Genomic DNA, 10,714 nt, shown 5'->3' on the forward strand with positions numbered 1-10,714 from the left:
AAACTTTAAAATATCACAGAAAGCCTTGACAAGAGGTACAATGTGTGTGTCTGTCCAGTTGCTGAAAGAGAAAACATTAGAGACATTGTAATTGTAGTTATTTATTTGTTGGAGTTAAAAGGTGACAGACTGAATCTCTAATGCACGGGACATCATTGATCTGTTAGTGGGACACAGGTGGCCTTGGTAAAATACAGGTTAGCTTTGTTGTCAGTGTTGGGCTCATTCATAATTTACACTAATGAGACTTCCTTGTTTCCTCCTCATGTGACACAGATTTTGAGCTGTGTTTAAAATATGAAAGAGACAAAAAGGAAGTCACTAACTCCCAGAATTCCACTGGGTATTGATCGTTTGGATCAGGGTCGCTCCTAAACGAGCATGCTGACTGAGCCAAAGGATATTATGGCAAATGTCTGTTTCCTGGTTCTCAGAAAACATACGTACATCTAAGCCTATTGTAAATTTGTACATATTCACTATTCTAAAAAAATTATATTGCACAGGATACTATAGAACAAAAAATGCATATAAATAGTACATTACATACAAACGGACATCTCGTAGCCTGAAATAAATAAATACATAAATAAATACCAATGTTGTGTCTTGCTTTACAGTACTGACTGTAACTTCACTTGTGTGTGTGTGAGAGGTAGAACTAACAAAGGTGCACCAAAATAAAATGACTGAAGGGATTAAGGACACTTAAATTAATAAAAAACAAGTGTTGAAATTAAATCTGCCAAAACATAAAGTGTCTGGTTCAGATTAAGATTTTATAACAATCTTCATTTCAGTCATTCAAGGAGTGGTCTATATTAGTGTCACAGCGCATCACAATTTAACATACATTCACCCTGTTCTTCCTGACAATAAGACTCCTTAACAAGCTGTTCAAACATGCATGTAGCAAACGTGTGTGCCATTGTCCATACACACAATCCAAATAGACTCATTTCGAGGCTAGCTTTCTACAAAAAAGAAGCCCCGATCTATTTGGATCTGGCTTTAACATGAAATGTGCTTTGTCTAATTTACTGACAAAAATAAAAAATAGATTCATTCAATTGTCATAAAAATAATACAAAAAGCAAACCTAGTAATTTGGATCAATACTCAAAAATGAATATTGCAGTAACAGCAGGCTGTGATGTGCCCACTGTACAGTTGTACCTTAAAAACAGCATGTAATTTATACACATTTTTTCTCTTTCAAAACATACGTCACAAGTTCACATTAAAACCTATTGTGATTCTTCTTTGCAGCAAAAATACAATCATAATTATACATTTTAAAACCACATCATACAGCAGTAGGAGAAAAGTTCAAGACAAACTGTACATTAACAGCGCACCTCTACAGACTAAAAAAACACATTTTTGGCGTAAACCGTGCCCCATCATACATGTGTAATACATGCATATTTTTTGACAGGGTTTGTTTCTGTGTTCAAGTGTGTGAGGGATACTATACGTGGGTATTATCTGCAACAGGCCAGAGCACCGAGTGAAGTGTGACTGTCCAAACTGCTCTCTGTCTCCGAGGTCATGGTGGGGTCACTGCTGGGGTCTGACGGCTCTGTGGACATGGACGACACATCATTGACTGAAGAGGAGGAGGAGGCGGGCTGAGGGGGGCTGTCCACTACTGCTGCACCTGTGCTGCGAAAAATACATGTCAACACATACGCTTTTATTACAACGCAAAGGAAGGCGTCTCACTGAAATTTAAAGTAAAGTTGTATTAATTATACTTAAATCTCTGAAAATAAAGATATGATTACAAACAAAGACAGTACAGTGATTCTGCTGATGACATACCTAAAGGAGATGGCTGACCTCTTATAACTCCATTTCTATGCCATTCTTCCCAATCATATACTTCTTTATAAATCAGCTCTGCAAAATAAAAAGAAAATCTGTTACCTAAAGAAGACTTAATGTAGTTTATGGTTGATATTGGTTCTAAACAGCATTTTGAAGAATCAAAAGTAGTGACTAACCTTTCCATTCTTCCACTGTGTGCTCTCTCTCATCCAGCTGTTTGTCTGGGATTTTTGGAGATGGCTAAGGAAGTGAAAATGAGAAAAAGTAAGATCGAGGTTGTTACATACAGATTACGTGCTTGAAAATGTAATCTCCTACTTACTGCTTCCACTTCTGCAGGATCGTACCAAACATTGATATAAGGATGCTTTAGGGCCTCATCTACAGAAATACGTTTGGAGGCATCGATCACTAACATCTTGGACAGAAGATCTCTTGCTTGGCTTGCTAAAGACAAAACATAATGCCGCATTGAACGTACAGTACATTGCCAATATATGGATTATTCAATACAACCACGAGAATATTGTTTACCTTTAAGCTTGTTGTGATCTGAATCAGCTGGGAAGAGGACATCAGGAAAGAGCTTCTCAAAGCTGTAACCTGCATAACGAGGTCTGTTTTCCACATACGTCCTGACTGATTGGTTCAGCTTCATCATGAACTCCTGGGTCGGGGTGCCTAGCTGCTCGATTACCTTGTTCCACTGGTCAATATCTATGTATAACTGTTAAGGTAGTAGTAGTAGTAGCAGTATAAAAACAACTGTGACTCACCATTGAAACCTGACTTTTCAGCATTCAACACTGAACCTGCTCGGACTGCAGTACACAAACACACACAACACCACACCTATGTCACATGACTGACATTGTAAAGGACACACACAGTGCTACGCAGCTGATACAGTACATTCACTTTAAATAACTGCAGTGTTATTAATTACCTGAAACGAAGCGGTGTTGTTTCATATTGCTCTCATAACAATGACATAACAATGATCAAGGACGTTTTAAGGAGACGGCAAAATGAGAAGAGGCAAACAATATCAACGACGGATTATATTTGAGGGAATGAAATGATGATACAATGATCAATTGATGATGGGAAGGATACGATCGGTGCCAGGGAACAACACGCTTCCCCTGATCATCTCAGCCACTATGCAGCCGACCGACCACACATCCACTGGGGAGCGTGTTCATATGATAGGAGGGTGAACGCCATGCAAACAAAAGGATAAACGAAACACAATAAAACATAAAATAATGAAACAAATGTGGAAACAATAAGATTAAGATGGAGTGATTGTGCAAAAGCAGCGTAGTGGTGGTGAAGGTCAAATTAAAATGGCACATGCATGGCACAGCATTAAGAGGAAAATACTTAAATGCCACAATGTTTTAAAATACCCAAGGATACAGTCCCTTCCTGGGAATAGGATTTTATGGCGAACCATTTCAGCCAGTATGCAGCCCACAGACCATATGTCCACTAAGTTAATGGTAAATAAAGCCAAAAGAGGCAAGAAAAACGCACACCAGATTAGTTTTGAATGTTAGAGAGCATTTTACTACATTTAAAGAGAATCAGAGACTGTTAAGAGACATAAATGTTCACTAACCATTGGCCTGATATCCCATGCCCAGGATCACTTCTGGTGCTCTGTAGTAACGTGTAACCACATATGGAGTCATCAGGAGGCCTGTCGCAGCTGTCCGAGCCAGACCAAAATCCAAAATTTTCAGTGTGCAATCAGATTTCACTACTATGTTACTGGGCTTCAGATCCTAAAGGCACAGAATGAAGACCATTTAAATACTACATAGATTATGCCATCACATAATTTGCAAACCTTGTTTTATTATTTTAAATGAAGTTAGTTTAAATTAGCGTCGGGACAGTGCACATAAACCAACACAAATACTAGTTTATCTTAGCTCCTCGTCAGGTAACAAAGTTTAACTCCCTAATGTAGTGTTGTCACAGTACTGAAATGACAGAGTAGATTTTTATTTTTTTTTGCGATCAACTTTTTCTTAATATGATAACAAAATCACTACCACCTCCCAAAATAAAATAAAATACATAAATGTCAAAGTAGGTTTTCATACAAAGTTATAAGTTTATGGCACCATAATAAATGATACAATACAATGTAATTTTCAAAATAAAAGTAGCTTATCCAGTAATACAACATGATCTTACAGTTCGGAGAGTTCAAGAAGCCCAACAAACTATGCAATACGGTAAAAATATTGTCCTATTTAAGTGATTTTTTTTTCAGTTTTGTCAATAGCACTTGAAATGAGTATCTAGTTTCAAGGGTTCAAGTTTTAGTGTTATATTTTTTTGTATCGACAACCCGACCCTCATGAAGACACTCTGCACCATCCCCTCTTACCCTGTGAATGATGCCAGCGGCGTGAAGGTGTTTAATGCCACACAACATCTGGTAGAGCAGATACGACAGTCGCTCATGATCCAACTCCATCTGAATGACCTGGCAGAGGTTTGCATCCATCAGCTCCATCACCAAATATCTGCCCAAAGACACAATATTCTCATGTGAACCAACGCCTCCACACAAGTCACAAGTAAGTCATAATAACAGGAACAGTTACTTACACATCTTGGAATTCTTCTAAAGATTTTTGTGGTGTGAAAACATTTAAAAGGCCAATAATCTGTAACCAAAACATTTCAAATTAACTTTTTACTTGTTCATAAAAAATAAATAAACATTGAATAAAATAGTACTTACATTTTTGTGATTGACATATTTCATAAGAACTAACTCTCTGTATGCGCGTTTGGCATGAGTCTGATTTTGAAATGGTCGACTTAGTTTCTTAATGGCAACATTTCGTTCAAGTACCTGGTCATAGGCAGAGCTAAAAGGAAAAACATGTAAGTTAATGTGTAGGCCTGTCATGATAACACATTCAAGTAAATAGAGATGATAAACGATAATAAGAGCAGATTTAAACCACAAAAACTATTCTAAGTCCACAATATTGTTAAAAAATTATGAGCTGCAATATATAAACAGCAGAATTAAACACTTTAGTACTTAACTTTGCATCTGTAATGAGTCATAAAAGTTATTAATTCAACCATTTATGGCTTAAATCTTATCATATAGCCAAAAAATAACCAAAAATTTCCCAGTAGCGCAAAGAAAATGTACACACAATAAAGCTTTCCATATATCAAACAAAACGATATAGTGATTATCATGACAGGCCTACTGATGCATTTTCATTTTTGCTTTATAATTATGTGCCAAACAAAAATACAGAGAAAACAGATATAGATAGAAATGCAAAATGAACGTACCAGACAATCCCCTGTGCCCCTGAGCCAATAGGCCTTAAATTCTGATATCTCTTCAGCACTATGAATGTTGAATCTCCAACATCAACACTGTAAAACTCTTTTTCTCTCTTATTTTTGTTCATTGTGAATTCTTCAAAAGCAGCTTTCTGAGCATCAAAAAAGGTCCTCTGTGAACACAAAGATGAGGAGACCATGAAGATAGATAAATACAACAGTAGCTGAGTAAAGCGGGTGAATGAGAAAATCAAGTGACAGTTTGAGAGCGGATTAGAGAGAGTGAGGACACAGCAAAATTTCACACTTGGTTTAAACAGCACAATTCCAAAACTCAGCAACTCGACGACAGATTTCATACTATCAGCAGTGATCCAAACAGCAGGCCATAGGAAGCTTTACTTTATACAGAACAGAGAAGAAATTCACAAACCCACAGAAATAAAAGCATGTAATACAAGGACAAACGATGGACAGTTTTGTGGACAAACATGTGAATACTAACATTTGCTTATTGCCTACATCAAACTACACATTGTGATTACACTGCCCTGTTTTCCGTTTCCAGGCTCTCGGCCCATATGAGGGATAATATGGTGGCAGAACTAAATGAGTCAGAGTCGCAGAGTCTGTTGCTTGAGCGTCACAAATACGTACATAGCATCTCCTCTCACATTATCAAAATAGATTGGACACTTTTGAATGAATAGGGAATTTCGATGATGGGCTGACAGTTTAATAGACATGACGTTATCTAATTATCTAATGTTAAAACAGATTTGTTTAAGTGCCAATACATTGTTCTAAGCGTAATGAGTGTGATAATAGAAAAACAGCATCATTCCTCTAGTCAATACAGACATGTGTTCTACTTGAAAAGAAGCTTCCTCATAATTATTTAATTATTGTTTTGTAATCACATCCTTGGAATACTTGGTCCCTGTAATTACTAACTACAATGAATCTGGGTATCCACCCATCAGCCATGTAATAATATAGTACTGCACAGACACACAAATTAATGTCAACGTGCCTGCTCTGTCTCAGGCAAATGTACAGATTTACCAGTGAGAAACTGTCCTAGCTCTTCGAAACTCTATGCTTTTTCTCTATATCTTCTTCTCCTTTCATTAAATTAAATATGTAAGACATTACACAGGGATATAAAATAAACAAATCAAAAATACAAAGGATGCAAATTACACAGAAGATAACAAAAAATAGATGAGACAGGAGAAAAGGAAAGAAGAGGAGGCTACAGAGGTAATGCCAGAGGAAAAGTAAAATAGCAAAATATCATACACAACAAAAATGTACAATTACAAGTAAAATGTATAAACTAAATTGTTCAAGGTTTTCCAGGGTTTTAACAGCTTTAGAACGGGTGGACAAGTGGATTGTTTTCTTACAATACTGGATTTCGGAAAGGAAAATATGAAAGAGGGGTTTACGAAATGTTTGGATGTAACATTTTTTAAAACAGTTAAATGCTTAATGACATTATATTGCTTACTTTCGAGTTATATATTTAAAAAAAAAAACAAAAAAAAAAAACAGCATGTATTTGAAAGAAAGAGTAAAATGGGATATACAAATATATTTAACAAATTCCAGAAAAGGTCCAAAACAGATGAGAGGAGAGTTTAATTTTTCAGTTTGCAGAATGTACAATTTGTGTCCATTATTCTTCTGACGTTGTTCTTAACTTTATAGCAACAATGTAGATGTTTATAACTGATTCTCCTTGGTAATGAGATATTTATGTGGTAACGTCCATACACTTCTCTATGGAATATTGTCAACAAAGTTTTTCCAGTAATGAATCAAACCACCACAGTATTTAATCCAGATGATGGATATGATAAGACTATATTAGTGAAGTCCTTGAAGAGCATTAGAGCCCCATGGGTATAGCGCTGATTACAACAGCAAATTGTTTTGGGGTAAGAAGGATTTGATAAGCATTTAGAAAGTAGTTCATCAGATGTCCACTGGTTAAATAACTGTTTCATGTACAAAATATTGCGCTCGAACCAAATGAGTGCTCGTAAATGATGGACCACACTAATAAGATCTGTTTGTGGCTGATAATCGTGTCATCTTCGACCTGATTTATAGTAATATCTCTACTGGCAATTGTACACTACTTTCTGAAATAAAGGTGTCTTGATGCACTTAAACTCAGCAATTTGATGCAAGGAGAGGACCCATATTGACCAGGATGGAGGAGTTGCAGTTACAGTACAGGGTTTGAACTGCCTTTATAAAAAAATAAAACAAACAACAAACAAAAAAAGCCAAATTTGAGTAGTGATTGAGAAGGAATTGATGTGCCAATGTGTCAAATACTTGAAAGTCTAATAAAATACAGCAATCGTTTAGGCTGTAGGTTCTAAATTAGATCTAATTGTGTGCTGTAATGTTTGTAATTTGTCTTTTTCATAAATCCAGACTGGAACTCCTCCACCACATATGGTAATGTTTTGTTTTTTTTATTTGGTGAGCAAGTATGGTGGCTAGTATTTTATAATCATGATTCAGAAGACAGATGCCAGACGCCAATTATCAAGTAGGAGTTCATCTTTTTTTGGTTTGGAAAGGAGAGTGGTTATTCCCTGGGTCCTTCAGGCTCTACATACACATCACAGATCACAATTGAATGACATCACAAGAATACAGACTCCCATGTAGACCACTGAACCACTGAACCAATCCAAAGTGGGTGGTCACTGGGTAAATTACGCGCAGTGTTAGTGTTAAGACAAACTGTCAGCTGGGTTCATCTTTTAGGTTTTTATACAGAAAGGCACTGATTCGAGGCTACAGCTACAATAAATGGAGGTAGTCGTACATGGGATGGCCTAGCGCAACATCAGCAGTGGTGCGATTGGTGCGCAATCGGCATGTGCCTCAAATAGACAACATGCTTATTGACGCTTTATAACACACAACCGACGTGGACAGATTATTAAATCAAATTACACAAACCAGGCACAAAAATAACCTCGTTGCTAACGTTCAACATGCACGAAGGCTAAAAGACACGACCCTCCCCCACGACCAAACAATAAGCACGTCTCAGGAGCAGAGGTGCGAATCCTCATCTTACCTCAGTCACCAAATCAAACTATCGACCTCTCCGCCGGTGTAAGAGCTCCGAAATGTTACAGACTGTGTTACGCACTATGTCTTCAAACCGATCCTGGATGATGATTTATTCCGTTGTGCAGCTTAAAAATACATGACCTCACCAAATTTACTTGCCTACGTTTCCATCTGGCTGCTACTGACAGGCCGGGGACGCTTGTGCGCACGGGGCATGCGTCCCAGCACCACGTCACTCAGCAAAAGAAACACACCCACCACATCCATATAGCCTCCTTCCGCCCGGCCACTTATCTGTGCAGAGGCTGCTACTCTGCCGTGCCTGCACTAAATCACTGCTGGGTTAATTGGAAACTCATATAGACTGAAATCCTGACACCTAACCACACAACAATCACAGCTCAGAACTGGCTACACGGCATCCATATTGATTGTTGTTGTTATTAAGGTAAATACTGTTATTTTAACGGTTTCCTATTGAAAGTGACATTGGTGAAATATTATGTCTAGTCTATCTCGATGTTAAAATCCGTTAATTAACCAGAAAAAGCGCAGAAAATGTTAAAGGGTTTACAAAAAGAAAAAAACACCATCTGCTGGCACTGATGCTGAATATATTTCAGTGCATGGCTATAAATTAATATTATCAGTGAGCCCATTTGTAGTTTTTTCCTGAGTTTCCAAAAGACGGAGTCACATAAACCTTCTGTAAACACATATTGCAAGGTTGTTTTGTCATTGTCCAGGGCCCACGTGTAACTGTATAGGCTACAGTAGACCATGACATGCACTGGACGCTGCACGCATCCTGTGCAGTGGTTGTATACTATCTCGCCATTCAGAGTTCACACAGCAGCAGTCGCGCTGTATGCGCATCCACGCACTGCGAAGACATGTGACAGTGGAAGGGCATAAGGTAGAATTACATTAAGTTAGAGCTGAGTTGTTTAAAATTTCACCGCAGCCTCCTGACAACCCTGGATGACTGTTATTTATCCTTGTCCCACCGCAGAGATCCCGGGGCCTGCAAAAGGTAAGCGCGATAGAGCGGAGAGCGGCGTCCCAGCACAGACTCCCGCAGCGAGGCACCTACTACTAGTCTTACCCCTTGTTCGAGGAGAGCCCGCAGTGTTATGATCATTATGGGGGAGCAGCCTTGCAGCAGCCAGCCACAGTCCTGCACAGCCCAAGCCGTTCGTCCTTTTCGGGTTTCTGTGTAGCGCGGGGGGATCCACCACACCTTTGGGCGTCAGACGGATTACTTAAAATCAGTGTTGCTGATCTCACGCCACTCGCTATTGGTGGCGTTGACCTGTCGCTGTCAAACCGCAAAGCAAATCCTATTAAGTGTTTAAAAGAGAAGTCGCCTACCCAGGAATAGACCCAATCACAGAAAAAAAAAAAAGTTTGAACTGTTCAACGTGGCTGTGGTGATGGAGCAGAGGAAAGGGCACCATGGTCTGGTAATGTCATCGATGGATTGATTGCTAGAGACCAGCGGCGTTTTTTTTCCAGAGGACATCAAAACAGCCCAGTCCCAGTGCTCAGGATTACTATGGGGCCGTGGAGGGAACACTGAAGATAGCACAAAGGATCAGACCGCAGCCATTGATTACATATGTTACCAGGTAAGTCCTTTCTCTTTAAGCTATTCTCCATTTTCTCTTAGCCTATAGGACAGTGCTATTTATGTTATGCCCACATGCTATGTAAGTGATCTGATGAAAACTGAAATGCGCACCCACATAGACACATATCTGTAATGCAATTTAGCAGTAAATTAACCAGATCTGAGTAGTACCATTATAAAAAAGGCCTGCAAATAGAGTGGGGCTGTTGAATGCTTAGTAGTGTGGGCTATGTGTTTCTTCTATAAGTTGAATTATACACCAGTGACCAGTGAAAATTATAGTGTGACAAGGTGGCACAGAGTGAGAGCCAGGGAAAATATGTCCCAATCTTTCTTGGCTTCTTGCTATGTTTAGTTTTTGTACAGAAAATATGAACATCACTGCAGGGGAAACTACCAATATAGAGGAAATACAGACACTAAAGGTAACACAATAGGGTCATGGAACATCAGGAGACATAACAGTGAGGGTCAGATTCACTTAAATGCAGAACAGTGATAGAAAGCAGTTGGATGCTGTTGGGGAAAGATGAATCAGGAAAGGTCAGACGTCTCAATGTGGACATAAAAAACTATAGACACTTACAGTTACATACACGAGAACTAGACTACAGATATAATTTTAAAGTACATCATCGAAGTCGGCCTTTTGCTTGATGAATGTGATGTGATGATACTCGCAGAATCAGAAAAAAGTTTCAGTGAAGAATATGTATTAACTAGGAATTTGCTTTGGTGATTTGATGCAACATAAAACAACAAATGATAATAGCAAAAATATAAACTATGATAAGGGCATGCAGAAAAGATGTCCAA

At 38.4% G+C, this 10,714-nt stretch overlaps 1 protein-coding gene across 6 annotated transcripts; it reads right to left on the reverse strand.

Moving 5' to 3' along the window:
* Positions 1-85: 85 nt before the first annotated feature.
* On the reverse strand, positions 86-9,427 carry mapk8a (mitogen-activated protein kinase 8a). 6 transcript variants are annotated; one of them, XM_033979551.2, is made up of 12 exons: positions 9,374-9,427; positions 5,170-5,336; positions 4,595-4,724; positions 4,459-4,517; positions 4,235-4,373; positions 3,455-3,620; positions 3,253-3,324; positions 2,365-2,547; positions 2,153-2,277; positions 2,007-2,070; positions 1,825-1,902; positions 86-1,660 (listed from the first exon to the last, which is right to left on the reverse strand). In XM_033979551.2, the coding sequence occupies exons 1-12, from the start codon at positions 9,407-9,409 to the stop codon at positions 1,485-1,487; spliced, it is 1,395 nt and encodes a 464-aa protein (XP_033835442.1). In that variant the 5' UTR covers positions 9,410-9,427; the 3' UTR covers positions 86-1,484. The 6 variants fall into 6 exon arrangements, with proteins under 6 accessions (XP_033835442.1, XP_033835443.1, XP_055083002.1 ...); XM_033979552.2 differs by lacking the exons at positions 3,253-3,324; positions 9,374-9,427 and adding exons at positions 2,947-3,018; positions 8,273-8,475; XM_055227027.1 differs by lacking the exon at positions 9,374-9,427 and adding an exon at positions 8,273-8,475 and having other exon boundaries at positions 86-1,665.
* Positions 9,428-10,714: the final 1,287 nt, after the last annotated feature.

This window comes from Periophthalmus magnuspinnatus, chromosome 15, assembly GCF_009829125.3.
Source record: "Periophthalmus magnuspinnatus isolate fPerMag1 chromosome 15, fPerMag1.2.pri, whole genome shotgun sequence".
In the NCBI taxonomy this organism is placed as follows: Eukaryota; Metazoa; Chordata; class Actinopteri; order Gobiiformes; family Gobiidae; genus Periophthalmus; species Periophthalmus magnuspinnatus.

Excerpts from the sequence above, each read along its gene's own strand:
- mapk8a (XM_033979551.2), bottom strand. The coding sequence starts at position 9,409 with ATGATCATAACACTGCGGGCTCTCCTCGAACAAGGG. Across the intron at positions 2,278-2,364 it reads AGATCACAACAAGCTTAAAG|CAAGCCAAGCAAGAGATCTT; the intron begins GTAAACAATATT and ends TTTTGTCTTTAG. Across the intron at positions 2,071-2,152 it reads ATCCTGCAGAAGTGGAAGCA|CCATCTCCAAAAATCCCAGA; the intron begins GTAAGTAGGAGA and ends TCACTTCCTTAG.